At 43.5% G+C, this 14,504-nt stretch overlaps 2 protein-coding genes across 2 annotated transcripts in view; both read left to right on the top strand.

Moving 5' to 3' along the window:
* LOC109466137 (CWF19-like protein 1) overlaps positions 1 to 3,820 on the top strand; it is a 4,055-nt gene extending 235 nt beyond the window's left edge. The window contains 5 exon segments of the mRNA XM_019763783.1: positions 892 to 1,136; positions 1,523 to 1,659; positions 1,926 to 2,120; positions 2,122 to 2,742; positions 2,932 to 3,820. Coding sequence (XP_019619342.1) covers positions 892 to 1,136; positions 1,523 to 1,659; positions 1,926 to 2,120; positions 2,122 to 2,742; positions 2,932 to 3,285 — 1,552 coding nt within the window. The 3' untranslated portion in view covers positions 3,286 to 3,820.
* Positions 3,821 to 5,059: 1,239 nt separating this feature from the next.
* On the top strand, positions 5,060 to 7,073 carry LOC109465954. The gene is made up of 4 exons (XM_019763444.1): positions 5,060 to 5,287; positions 5,605 to 5,931; positions 6,061 to 6,306; positions 6,563 to 7,073. Exons 1-4 carry the CDS (start codon positions 5,135 to 5,137, stop codon positions 7,028 to 7,030), a joined length of 1,194 nt encoding a protein of 397 aa, XP_019619003.1. The 5' UTR covers positions 5,060 to 5,134; the 3' UTR covers positions 7,031 to 7,073.
* Positions 7,074 to 14,504: the final 7,431 nt, after the last annotated feature.

The raw sequence follows: 14,504 nt of genomic DNA, 5'->3' as shown, positions 1-14,504 counted from the left end.
TACAGACTGGCCAATTTGATACTGTCTTCCCCCCACCAAAAGATCTGCTTGGGTGGGGAACTGGATACAGACTGGCCAATTTGATACTGTCTTCCCCCCACCAAAAGATCTGCTTGGAGATTAAGGTCAACCTCCTTGCTTTGAATGGTTTGGGGAGGGGGGCGACCATACTACGAAATAAAATTTTGGTCAACCAACTTTGAGAGTTGCATTTCTTGACAGAACGATATGTCAAAATTTTGTAACTGAGAGGAAAGTAATCAGCAACTCTTCACAAGCCCTTGAGCTTCATGATAAGACCCTATGGTTGTGAATAAAGAAGCATTCACCAACATGAGGAAAATTATTATTATTAATGGAAGAAAATCAAAATATCTGCTTTGCATTAACGTTACAAGACATGACATGGTGCATAGTGATTTCCTTTAGCTATGATATCATCTTTTTTAGTGTGTCATCTTTTTTGATGCGCAATACGTCTGAATATTGCACATACACACTCTGTAGCTGTAACTGTTACCCAATGGAACTTCGTTTGTGTGAGCAAATTAAGTTTCCAATGACATAAGTAATGAATGATAAGGAGCGATCCAACCTAGACAGATGTCCTACTTGACCGAATGACTGCCATCTTTATAGGTGTAAACATATGCTGGGTCCTGCTGCTCTTGTAGCATGATAATGAGTAGAGCAGAGTAGACTCTACTCTGCTCTACAGTCTACTCATGATAATGCTGTAGGACCCAGCATGTTGACACCTATAAAGATAGCAAAGCAGACCAAGAAGTTTTCACTAACCATGGAGGTAGAAATTCTACCTCCATGCACTAATCTAATAAGTTCTTACCTTTGCTTACAAGTGCACCATGATCCTTTATATATTGTCCATAGGTTCAGCCAGCTGTTCAAACGAGTCTCCTCCATCCAGAAGAAAAGCGGAGACTTCGACATGCTGCTGTGTGTGGGAGACTTCTTTGGGATCACGGCCGGAGCTCGCACCGAGTGGCAGCAGTACCTGGAGGGCAGACAGAGGGCGCCGATCGCAACATACATCCTGGGAGCCAACAAGCCTGAACATCTGGAATTCTACGGGGAGGAGGATGGGGGTGAACTCTGTGAAAACATCACATACTTAGGTATCCAGTATTACATAAAGACATGCCCATACCACACAGTATTCTTGTTGCCACTAATACCTTGAGAATCCCTCAGTGTTACAAGGCTATTTGCCTGTTGTAACACCCTCTTTTCCCTCTTTCTCAGTATTTCTTCTTGTCCCAATGATTATCCACTCTTATTTTGAAACTGTTCACACTTTTGGCAGTTGGTACTCAATACACACTGCTGGGTTCCACAGCTGTATATATGTAGCTCTTATCATAAATGACTGACATCTCACTGTTGTTTTATCCAGCAGGACATAATGCCCGAAGTTTTCACTTAACCCTAAGGCACAAGAAAGGCTATCATGCATTCATCTAAATAGATCCTGGTATGTACCTCCTTTCCTTTTATTTTTCAGGTAGAAAGGGAGTGTTCACAGGGGCCTCTGGACTGCAGATAGTCTACTTAAGTGGAGTAGAAGGAGAGGCAGAAGAAGGCTGTTGTTTCTCCAAGACTGACGTTACAGCTCTTTGCGAGTCCCTCATAAACAAGTAGGTGAAAAAATATGTAAAAATAATCTAATTTTGTGCTTCATTGTATGATGAATTGTTGTGGCGCCCATATTTATTGGCATGCTAAAGAAAAGTTGGAGAGTTTATATCGTTAATACCCTCAAGATTGTTGCCTGTGACTTACAAGTGCACAAATATTACATTACTTTGAATGAGATGAGATTTTTTAGTAAACAGAAAGCAGTTTAACTTTAAGTTCATTTCTCTATTAACAGGTGCTTTTCTTGTATTGTCTTTCTATTTTTGCAGAAATTTCAAGGGGTGGACATCCTATTGACGTCTCCATGGCCAAGAGGAGTCACAAACTTTGGGAACAGTGTGGAAGGTGGCAGTGCTCCACAGGGGTTGGTCACTGTTGCAGAACTGGCCAAAATCCTTCGGCCCCGGTATCACTTCAGCGGACTGGAAGGTGTCTTCTACGAGAGACTTCCCTACAGGAACCACAAGGGTGCTTGCTGAGAGCGACAAACACGTCACACGCTTCCTGGCTCTAGCCAAGGTGGGCAACCCGGAGAAGAAGAAGTACCTGTACGCATTTAACCTGACCCCATTGACTAACATGGACCAGTCTGAACTGGTAAAGCAACCTCATGATGTAACCGAGTGCCCTTACAAGTCTGAAACGGGTAGGCAAGAACAGTCTCCAGAAGGTGAGGAGGATACTGGGTTGCAGTACCGCTATGACTTGTCAGGAGGAGCTCATGGACAGGGCAGGAAGCGAGGACACCAGGGAGGAGACAGGGGACCTGGTGGGGAGAAGAAGTCCCGCCCTCCCCCTAAGCCCACGGGTCCCTGCTGGTTCTGCCTGGCCAGTCCTGAGGTGGAGAAACACTTGGTGGTCAGTGTGGGTGACCACACCTACCTGGCACTGGCCAAGGGGGGACTGGTGCCTGACCATGTGCTCATCCTTCCCATTGGTCACTACCAGTCGATGGTAGAAGCCACGGCCGAGGTCCATGAAGAGATTGAGAAGTACAAGTCTGCTCTACGCAAACTGTTCCAGTCCCAAGGAAAGGAATGTGTGTTCTATGAGAGGAACTATAAGACACAACACTTACAGATCCAGGTGAGATACATTAACTCAATGTTAACTTTCAAACTTCAATGACAATGACACCTACCTGTCTAAATTGCCCTTACATTTCCTAATGTTCAAGGTGTTAGACATACTGAGACAATACACTCATTAGACATTATTATTACACATAAAGAGACAATATTCTCATATCATCCCAATATTCTTCCCCCGACACAGGTTGTTCCAGTGCCCTCCCACCTGTCTGAGGATGTAGGAGAAGTTTTTCAGGAACAGAGTCAGATGAAGAACCTAGAGCTGGCCGAACTCCCCAGACACACCGACCTCAAGCAGGTCGTCCCCTCGGGCGCGCCCTACTTCTACCTTGAACTTCATTCCGGTGGCAAGTTCCTCCACAGGATAAGGAAGTTCTTCCCTCTACAGTTTGGTCGGGAGGTCATGGCTAGCTCCCCTCTCCTGGACATGCCAGGCAGGGCAGACTGGAGGAACTGTAAATCCTCCAAAGAGGAGGAAACAGAGACGGCAAAAATTTTCCGTAAGGCATTCCAGGGTTATGACTTCAACCTGATGTAGTTTCTAATGTACATGTAGGTGCCTCAGAGGTAGCTTTCACTCAGAGGTAGCTTCCACTCAGATGTAGCTTTCACTCTGAGGTAGCTTTCAGTCCATTTAGCATTTCTGTACCACATTTGCTAAATATGTACTTATTTCTGGTATCATACTGTTTTAGATGGATCCAAATTGACCACTGTAAATAAATCATACATGTATTGGTAGCATGAAGAAACAACTTTGGAACTTTTTTTATTTTCTGCAGAAGGGACACTTTTTATTTCGATGACAAAATGATCATGAGTATTTGATGTTTTTTATGTAGTATAATTGTTTCAAAAGCCTCTACGACTGAATACAAAGCTTGCTGGTTGTACTGTTGTGTATCATGTCTTTAATGCTGTTTTGCAATATTGTTCTGTTTTATTTTATTCATTAATTTTTGCTCATGAAATTCACTGTTAAGACAGTAGTGGCTTCCAATGGTGTACATGATGTAAATGATGTTTGATGATGAACATGTTTTAGATTTTAATAAAGTTGAGATACTCTTTTAGCCATGATTGTTTGTTGTAATTGGAGACATTGTGTGTGTGGTGCAGTTTGAGGTTTGAGACCCAGTGTGGTCTTGTATTAGGACAGTTTAGGGTTTATTCTGGGTCTCAGTTCGAGTCTGGGTCTCAGTTGAATTCTGCACACCCTCAATCTAGCAACCATGTACTAGTATTTCAGGGAATACATTAATAAACTCAGTAATAAGTTCTGTAAGTATGGGAGTGATGAATATCCTTCTGGCTACAAGAACAACAGAATTTTAATGTCAACCCTTAGTAAATGTTTTTGGGGAAAAGGATTGTCCAGTGAAAAATGGTGCGAGGAATTAGACATTTTCACGTAGAATAGAGAAAATCACAATAAAAATCTTTAACTAAGCATTTCTGGAAAACTTATTCTTCCGATAATGCCCCTCTGCCAAGAAATTACTGGCATGTTTTCGTGGCTAATACGAAACGAGGGTTCGCCAGCCCCCAGCCAAGGTACTGGTATTTAAGTAGTTACAAGGCTTGAAAACTCACCAGAGTTACACCGAACAGAAACACACTGGCCATGGCCGTCCATATCAGCCCCGATGGCCTCCCTGTAAAGTCTTCTTGAGCGGGCTCACTTGGGAAGGGGTAAACAAGAGACTGTTGCTAGTGTAGAAAACAAGTGTTGTGGCGTTCTGGAACATCTTTGACAAACTGGACATGCCACCTTGGTTAATTTCTCATGTGTGGAAGATTAGCAGTACTGTTTACGACTAATGCAAATGTTTTAACGGATCTGACACAGAATAAAAACAACAAACAATTGAACTTTTCCTGTGTTATGTGTTTTTTCCCTTTCTTTTACGGATGATACGGGCCTGCATGCACGTACTGTTCAGCACCTGGGACAGGCATGTTTGCTTATTTGTGTGGATGGTCCCATGGACAGAGGCGTTTGCCTGTGTGGAAATCTTAAGTCAAGAATACTGATAAGTCTTTACGTGTGTGTGGATGGTGTTCAGTAGTATCAGATACAGGTACGTTTACTTGTGTGTGGATGGTGTTCAGCAATATGGACAAGTTTGAAAGAAGTTTGTAGTGTTTGGCAGAGTATACAAGTCGGAACTATCGCTGTTAACCTTTACGTGTAAAAATAAATGCACCGCGTTTCTTTGTCAAAGATGTTCCAGAATGCAGAACGTCACAACCCGGTGTTCCACACTAGCAACAGGTTGTTGTTTACCAGTTGTTCGAGCGACACGGTTCGAAGCGGACGCACGTTTACGTGGTCCCATATCCTTCACCGATTTTATCGCTCTGCTGCAGTATCCTTTGCTCCCAACATGTCGAAACGACGTGGCAGGTGTAACAGGAGATCCCGCCGTCGTGCGAAGATGACTTTCCCCGTTGAGCCCGGTCAGGAGGAGCTGACAGGACTCCCGTCCTTGCGGATGTGGGCGGCCATGGCCGGTGTGTTTCTGTTCGGTGTAGCACTGGTGAGTTTTCTGGATACGTCAGTAAACTAGTAGGCACTCCTATACTAGCCTTTTTTAGAAATCGTCAGCCAAATGTTACATACGTATATATTGATTCTTGTCTCGGTCACCAAATATCATACTAGTGATAAGTCTTGGCTTGGTGATGCCTGCATCTGCGTGTTTGTTACTGTCTCATTGATCGGAGGGTACCGGTGTCAGCAGTCAGCAGAAGATATCTATTTTAAAGTTTCAATTTTGTCCAGACAACTAAACCGGTGATTAAATGTTCAGTGTTTTACATTTTGATCATAGTCAATGTCTCTATCTATTTCTAGGTCATTGGATTGTCGGTAACGGAGTCTACCCATGTCGAAGCCCAGACTGCTGTTGACGTCCGTCTGGACGGAAGTTGGGCCCACTACCAAGGAGAATTCGCAGATCCTACTGCTGTGGACGAGGCTCCCCTTGACGACCAAACGCCCATCCAATCAGATGGGGACGACAGCGACTGGTATCTAACGACCCTGGACCAGAAATACCAAGTGCCTGTCCGGGATCGTGTTCCGGGAAGGTCCCGTGATGTGGACGTGCCTGGTGACGGTGGGGTTAAATGGTCCAGTAATGAGCTGATGTCGACCCACTACGCGCACACTCCCCAACATGTGAGATTTCTGGTTACTTTATTATAGTATCTCAAAGTTTCCATTTCGGACGTTAAAATACATAAATAAACAATTAGATTCTCAGTATTTTACATCTTAATCATAATCTATATCTATCTGTATTTCTAGGTTATTGGATTGTCGGCAGCGCCCACCCATGTCGACACCCAGGCTACCGTTGACGTCCGTCTGGACGGAAGTTGGGCCCACTACCAAGGGCAGTTCGCAGATCCTACTGCTGTGGACAACGCTCCCGTTGATGATGAAGCACACACCATCCAATCAGATGGGAACGACAGCGACTGGTACCTAACGACCCTGGACGAGCTCTACCGAGTGCCTGTCCGAGCCCGTGTTCCAGGAAGGTCCCGTGAGGTAGAAGTGATTGTCACGGCCCCCCAAATATAGCTAGTGATAAATCTTGCCTTGGTAATGCCTAGCCTGCATCTGCGTGTGTTTGTTACTGTCTCATTGATCGGTGTCAGCAGTCAGTAGCTATATATAGACAAATACATTGTTTATTTACATGTATTTCAAAGTCACCATTTCGTCAAAACACCTAAATCAGTGATTAGATTTTCAGTGTTTTCACATCTTAAAAATCTATTTCTACATGTATCTTTATTTCCAGGTCGGAGATGGAGTCCCGGACATGGATGACAACCAGGATGCACCTGGCGTGTCTGCGGCCCTCCCGGATGGTGATCTGGATGGAGATGACGACTGGGAGAAGAAGTACAGCGATGAGCATCTCAACAGCGGCGACGAAAAACGTCCCACCTCTGCCATGACGTCCGGGTACAACAGCTCTACCGGCATGTCTGCACGAGACGACTCCTCTCTCCTGGATGGAAATGACGTCGACCCTGTTCGTGATGAAGAAGAGGGCACCTCTGTGGTGGACGCGATGACTCTTGAGAACACTAACTCCACGGTCTTGGCAAAGAATCCCCAGAACCACGACAAGAACCACCACGTCCGAAAGAATCCGGTCAAGAATGCCGACAAAATGACAGTGATCGTGATGGTCGGTACGGTGGTGACATTCTCTGTGGTACACAGGCATCAGTGTATGACACAGATGCCCCGTTGGGTTTAATAGAACTTCACGACTAGTTCGTGTGCAGTTCCTCCAGGCATACACTTTCTCACGGTGTACACCGTGGCTACTTAGCCATCATTGTACTCGAGTTCGAAAAAAAAACCACTTAATATACGGTACCTACGTAGATATTTGCCCTGGTATCCAATACTACAACTCTGTTTCCTACATTTCTTATATACTTTTCACGCAGGACCATCGGTCCTTTTGGCCATGGTCGTTGTTGTGTTCAACATGATTTGTGGCTGAACAAGTTAGTATGCACACACCGTGGGAGACTACTAGTATCAGAAACTACGCCTTGAACAAACTACCCCTTGAATGGTCGTTTACATACTGTGTGTTTACTTTCGAGGTTATATGCATTCCATCCTAAATTCGGAATAATTACTTTTAATTTTGGGAGGTGTCATCCTCAAGATCTAGTCCTCAGTGTCATACCACAAAACATTTTGTTTCCTTCACTATTACGCATGTATTACTTAAGCTTTGCGGTGTAGTTGCAAGAGGGCGCTGTGACACTGCTACTACGTGTTTTTTCTACGTATGAAAGGTATATATGAAGCAAATGTAACACATTTTACAGAACTATATTATGTCCTAGTTGGTGGATGCCAAGAACAACAGAAATGTAAGAAGAGAAATTAAGTTGATTATGTACCAATCCACTCTGGTAGATATGATGACATGAATGTGTAATTTCATGGAACCAAATGTGAAATGTTGTCTTCCACACAAACAGCCCACAAATAGTAGTACACCCAATAATGGGACCTTTAAAACGTTGTCAGTCCCACAGGTATGGACAGAATAAAATTCTTCATGCAAAAACCCACGTGAGTGAGTGAGGACATCAATAAACATAATTTATTCAAATCATGCCCTCATTTGCATAATTTATGAGAAAGTGCTATAATGGCCTTTTTGTTAAGATAAGACTGTCATTGGGTGGAGAATATGATCAACTGATATAACCCATGCGAATGAGGCTCTTATTTGCAAAATCAATGATTAGAATTGTATAATTCTTCAACCGCAAGGGTAACCATCATTTGGCGAAGGTATGAGATCGTGGAACTCTTGTTAATGATGATGCTATTTGTATTTCAGAAAAAAAATGATGAACCTACAGCGATCGTTTGATCAAGAAGGTAAATTACAATTATGCCAGCAACGATATCGAAAATGGTGACAATATCCTATACATTACAAAAGTCGCCAGCCAAATCTACATGTACGTCAGAACGAGAGTTCCTTGTCTATTTTCCGCCAATCTTCACTGTCCGCCATCTTTACTTTCCCATAATTCGGTGTGCCTTACAGTGTACAGTCAGTCATTCCTGTAGCCAATCTACACTTAACGTAAGTTACCATCTTATTGATGAGAATGCTAAACTGACATCTTTATTTTCCCATTAATCAACTTCTCTGATAGCATCATCGCAAGTATCTACAAGTCCCCCCTCTGACTGGTCTGTCTTTCGTTCATCAGTAACGTAAATATCTGTGCGATTTGACGTACATGTACAGTCTGTCATTCCATAAGCCGTCTGCTCTGTACATAAGGACTTCCTGACAGCCGAATTCGTCAAACTACGGTTAACGGAAGCTTCAGTTTTTATATCCGCATTGTAGATGGGAATGCTAGCGCCTACATTTCCAGTTGAATCACTGGCGTCTTTTTGTGGGACGTGGCCAAATGAACTATCAATGTCTTCGTCTATTTTGTTGCGTTCATGTGCAGGAGGAGAATTTGAGACAGGTTTGCTTTCTTCTCTGTCATCATCGTCTTTTATTTCGCTGTAGACGTGTCCCGATGGAACGTACACTTCCTCCTCTTTGATTTGGTCGTACAAGTCACTGTCTGGTTGACAGGAGTCTTGTGTGCTCCCTGATTGCAGCGTTACTTGTGTAGAGCCTCTGTACATTCGGTTCACTTGTAAGACACTTGTGATATCCCCACTCGCAAAAGGTGTGGGCAAGTTTGGTCGGTTGGTTTTCATATTTTGATTATTATTTCTGCGTCTCTTCGCGGCGTAGCAAAACAAAGCAATGAAACCCATTATTATAACTGGACTTGTTAATACAGAAATCACTATAAGAGGAGTCTTCGAGTCAGTACGACCTACTTCAGAGATTACATCTGTTGTTGCCGGCCTAACTGTGATGTGATGTGTTCGGGGGATAGTCGGTTCATTTGAGGACGTCGTGTTTTTTGATGTTCCACTTGCATTAGCCTGAGAAACGTGCTCTTGCGATAGACATTTTGTATCGTCTACTTGATTTGTTGTGGACGCGTTGAAGGACGACATGGTCACGTCCTTGTGATCGCGAAGAAGAGTGAAACAGGCCACGCTGGACTCATGATCAGAGTGTTGCCTGACTCCGCCTGGAGAGTGAACCGTTTCGTTCTTCTCAGTTTTCGCCACCAAGCTGAAACCACCTGATGTCTGAGAGACGCCCGTGTCTACATCAGAGAACTTTAGACTTGACTGCCCCTGCAGAGCCAACGTCACACCGCCTGACGCCGCCCAGGCCTCTGAACATTCGGTTAAAATAGACTTACGAACCCCTAAGTTACTCTTCCGTGCTATGATGACGAAAGGAGAGAAAGACTCGAAATGGCCTGATCGAAGGGCTTCTGACAGGGGATTACAGTGGTCTACGTCACTTGGGATGGTATGCTTACTTGCTAGAGTTCCGGACCAATCGATTGCGAATTTGTCGTTAGTTAATCTGTTTATGTGTAAAACGATGCCGATAGCCTCAAACCGTATCCACTGTTTGGAGCGGAATGAACGCATAGGTTCGGGTCCTGTGAATCGGTTACAATGTAAGCATGGACCACAGTTTTCCAACACAAGTTTCCATGCCACAGTGTCTACTTTGGAGACGCCAAAATGATTTCCGCTTAATGTGAGTATAGAAAGTGTTGGGAGGGTGAAAAGTATTTTGCTAGACACACACACGAAGTCGTTGTCACTTATGTCCAGAAATTGCAGTTTCTTTAAATGCTGAAAGGCACCGAGTGGGATAATTTCAATTTTGTTTTTACTGAGGAATAGTCTATATAGTCCTTCCAGTCCAATGAACCACTGGCTATGTACTTCGCGCAAAACGTTACCGCCCAGGTCTAAGGAAGTCAGCTTGTTCAGATGTTGGAAACAAGCGGGAGCGAGACTAGAGATTTTGTTTCCAGCAAGAGAGATCTTTGTGATGTCGTATTCTTTCGGAGAATATGACGCACCGTACCAGTTCCTGGGAATGTGTGTCAACTCGTTGTCGTCTAGATTAAGATTTTGTAACCGCAAAAAGTGGACGAAAGTAGCGCGATCTATTTCAGTGATTTCTGTATCAGTAAGAATAAGGGTGCTGAGAGAAGAAGGGTCGATCATGGCTAGATTTTGCGACGATAACATTCCGAACTTCAAACCTTTTAAAGCAAGCCAATGCGCATGCAGAAGGCACTTTCCTAGTGAACTAGTTGAGTTTTCAACAGGCGCGCTTTGCCCGTCAGTACAAGAGATGCACACCGCTTTAATATGGTGGTTGATCCAAGTATAACCGTTTCTTCCATTGTCCATTCTATTCCTGGGTACACACAAATCTATCCTTGTCTCCTGACACATTGTTGGGAAGCAAGTTGGATCTGCTGAGACGTCGACATTGGATACCGTTGACAAGACTAGAATGATCAAAGCGCCAACTTCTTGTGGAGAATTCCAAACCATCGTGACGACTGGACTGTACTGTTTTTTCAAAAGACAAACTATTTCATTTCATTCACCGCAAAACTAGTTCTCTATCTTAACGTTTGAAGCGCCTCTACGGTTATATTTTCAATTTTGAAGCAATTGTAGTTACACACTTGTTTGTGAACAGGTACAATGTTAAGTTTATCCGACTAGAAACAGTTATTGGTGAGTGTTCTTGCCACGCACATGTGTAGCGATTTAACTACTAGTATGTTTTCATCCCGATTCACAGCAGAAAATTCTCTGGCGTTAGAGCGTGAGTAAAGAAACAAATTGCTGTACCTGATTTTGAGGCGCTGGATGTTTGAAGATGGAGTTAAGCTGCTTTGTTGCCACTGGAGTCTTTTTTTGGAGTCACTGTGACTATAACCGGGAAGCTTGGTTACTACTAAGTGCTAAAATGGGTCTCCGATGGTCCTTTGCATTGGTCGACGTCTTTCTTGCCTGTGTTTGGTTGACTACTCAGACTAGTACGTTGCTAAGCAAGGCCTATACAAAAAGAAAAAAAACATTCCTTTGAAGTAAAAGGATTATTCACCGTGCATCAGTGACGCTACCAAAGACCGATGACGCGTGACGACTCATCTTCCGAATTTTATTCAGAAGCCCAGACTTATTTAGTTAAAATGTATGTTAATCATATACACGCAATAATCGATATGCAGCCAGGCAGTATGACATACATGTATACCTTTACATCAGGTTTGACAGAATTTTGGTCACTCCCTGGCCGCCGTTTTCTTTTGCTTTGAACAGACACGAAAAAAGACAGGTTTACAGTTCCTTTGGCTGTCAAAACAACAAACTTGTGCACATTTCATTTTGCAATTTTCATTTCAGTACCAATTGTTTTTCAATCATACCTATCATCAAGGTTGCAGTCAGTGAAGAAAATTGGCTATGCTTGAAGCACATGTCCTTCAGTGTGATAGAGCAGGGTTGGAGCAGACCCAGATACATATATTCATAGAAATGAAGCGCTACATTTCTTTGGAAACAACATATTTTTAACAGCTGGACATTGGTAGTTTGCAATTGCTGTAAGTCGTTGTTCATTACTTTACATGCTCTCTGTACAAGCTGTACAAACTACAAATACAGTGTCATACATTTGCAAAGAAAATGCATAATGTTTACCTTCAAATGGTCTGCTCTGTTAATTTTTACTCAAACACATTCATATATATGGTCACAGCAGTCTAAATCCCTCATGCTATAAAATTGCAACATGATGTAAAACCAACACTAGTTTCCATGGTGACAGACATCTGGTACAGGTCATTGACCTTATTGGTTTGGAGAAGAAGAGGAAGAAGAAACAGCAAAACCACCGTGGCAAAACACTAGAAAGTCAAGTCTGGTCTGTCTTTCTTTCATCAGTAACGTAAATATCTGTGCGATTTGATGTACCTGTACAGTCTGTCATTCCATAAGCCGTCTGCTCTGTACATAAGGACTTCCTGACAGCCGAATTCGTCAAACTACGGTTAACGGAAGCTTCAGTTTTTATATCCGCATTGTAGATGGGAATGCTAGCGCCTACATTTCCAGTTGAATCACTGGCCTCTTTTTGTGGACGTGGCCAATGAACTATCAATGTCTTCGTCTATTTTGTTGCGTTCATGTGCAGGAAGAGAATTTGAGACAGGTTTGCTTTCTCCTCTGTCATCCTCATCTTTTATTTCGCTGTATACGTGCCCCGACGGAAGGTACACTTCCTCCTCTTTGATTTGGTCGTACAAGTCATTGTCTGGTTGACAGGAGTCCTGTGTGCTCCCTGATTGCAGCGTTACTTGTGTAGAGCCTCTGTACATTCGGTTCACGTGTAAGGTACTTGTGACACTTGTGATATCCCCACTCGCAAAAGGTGTGGGCAAGTTTGGTCGGTTGTTTTTCAGATTTTGATTATTGTTTCTGCGTCTCTTCGCGGCGTAGTAAAACAAAGCAAATGAAACCCATTATTATAACTGGACTTGTTAATACAGAAATCACTATAAGAGGAGTCTTCGAGTCAGTACGACCTACTTCAGAGATTACATCTGTTGTTGCCGGCCTAACTGTGATGTGATGTGTTCGGGGGATAGTCGGTTCATTTGAGGACGTCGTGTTTTTTGATGTTCCACTTGCATTAGCCTGAGAAACGTGCTCTTGCGATAGACATTTTGTATCGTCTACTTGATTTGTTGTGGACGCGTTGAAGGACGACATGGTCACGTCCTTGTGATCGCGAAGAAGAGTGAAACAGGCCACGCTGGACTCATGATCAGAGTGTTGCCTGACTCCGCCTGGAGAGTGAACCGTTTCGTTCTTCTCAGTTTTCGCCACCAAGCTGAAACCACCTGATGTCTGAGAGACGCCCGTGTCTACATCAGAGAACTTTAGACTTGACTGCCCCTGCAGAGCCAACGTCACACCGCCTGGCGCCGCCCAGGCCTCTGAACATTCGGTTAAAATAGACTTACGAACCCCTAAGTTACTCTTCCGTGCTATGATGACGAAAGGAGAGAAAGACTCGAAATGGCCTGATCGAAGGGCTTCTGACAGGGGATTACAGTGGTCTACGTCACTTGGGATGGTATGCTTACTTGCTAGAGTTCCGGACCAATCGATTGCGAATTTGTCGTTAGTTAATCTGTTTATGTGTAAAATTATGCCGATAGCTTCAAACCGTATCCACTGTTTGGAGAGGAATGAACGCATAGGTTCGGGTCCTGTGAATCGGTTACAATGTAAACATGGACCACAGTTTTCCAACACAAGTTTCCATGCCACAGTGTCTACTTTGGAGACGCCAAAATGATTTCCGCTTAATGTGAGTATAGAAAGTGTTGGGAGGGTGAAAAGTATTTTGCTAGACACACATACGAAGTCGTTTTCACTTATGTCCAGAAATTGCAGTTTCTTTAAATGCTGAAAGGCGCCGAGTGGGATAATTTCAATTTTGTTTTTACTCAGGAATAGTCTATATAGTCCTTCCAGTCCAATAAACCACTGGCTATGTACTTCGCGCAAAACGTTACCGCCCAGGTCTAAGGAAGTCAGCTTGTTCAGATGTTGGAAACAAGCGGGAGCGAGACTAGAGATTTTGTTTCCAGCAAGAGAGATCTTTGTGATGTCGTATTCTTTCGGAGAATATGACGCACCGTACCAGTTCCTGGGAATGTGTGTCAACTCGTTGTCGTCTAGATTAAGATTTTGTAACCGCAAAAAGTGGACGAAAGTAGCGCGATCTATTTCAGTGATTTCTGTATCAGTAAGAATAAGGGTGCTGAGAGAAGAAGGGTCGATCATGGCTAGATTTTGCGACGATAACATTCCGAACTTCAAACCTTTTAAAGCAACCCAATGCGCATGCAGAAGGCACTTTCCAGATGAACTAGTTGAGTTTTCGACAGGCGCGCTTTGTCCGTCAGTACAAGAGATGCACACCGCTTTGATGTGTCGGTTGAGAGAAGTATAACCGTTTCTTCCATTGTTCATTCTATTCCTGGGTACACACAAATCGAACCTTGTTTCCTGACACGTACTTGGAAAGCAAGTTGGATCTGCTGAGACATTGGATACCGTTGACAAGACTAGAATGATCAAAACGGCAACTTCTTGTGGAGAATTTGAAACCATCTTGACGACAGGACTGTTCCGAAACTTTCGTCAGAAAAGATGTCAAACTATTTTATTTCAATCACCGCAAAATCAGTCCTCACGTTTGAAGCGTC

Source organism: Branchiostoma belcheri, unplaced genomic scaffold, assembly GCF_001625305.1.
Source record: "Branchiostoma belcheri isolate BF01 breed outbred unplaced genomic scaffold, Haploidv18h27 scaffold16, whole genome shotgun sequence".
Taxonomy (NCBI): Eukaryota; Metazoa; Chordata; class Leptocardii; order Amphioxiformes; family Branchiostomatidae; genus Branchiostoma; species Branchiostoma belcheri.
The sequence above is the reverse complement of the archived record's forward strand: the minus strand, read 5'-3'. Positions and strand labels throughout refer to the sequence as shown.

Coding starts and splice junctions, on each gene's coding strand:
- LOC109465954 (XM_019763444.1), top strand. CDS start 5,135: ATGTCGAAACGACGTGGCAGGTGTAACAGGAGATCCCGCCGTCGTGCG. Junction 5,932..6,060: donor ACGCGCACACTCCCCAACAT/GTGAGATTTCTG, acceptor CTGTATTTCTAG/GTTATTGGATTGTCGGCAGC. Junction 6,307..6,562: donor TTCCAGGAAGGTCCCGTGAG/GTAGAAGTGATT, acceptor CTTTATTTCCAG/GTCGGAGATGGAGTCCCGGA.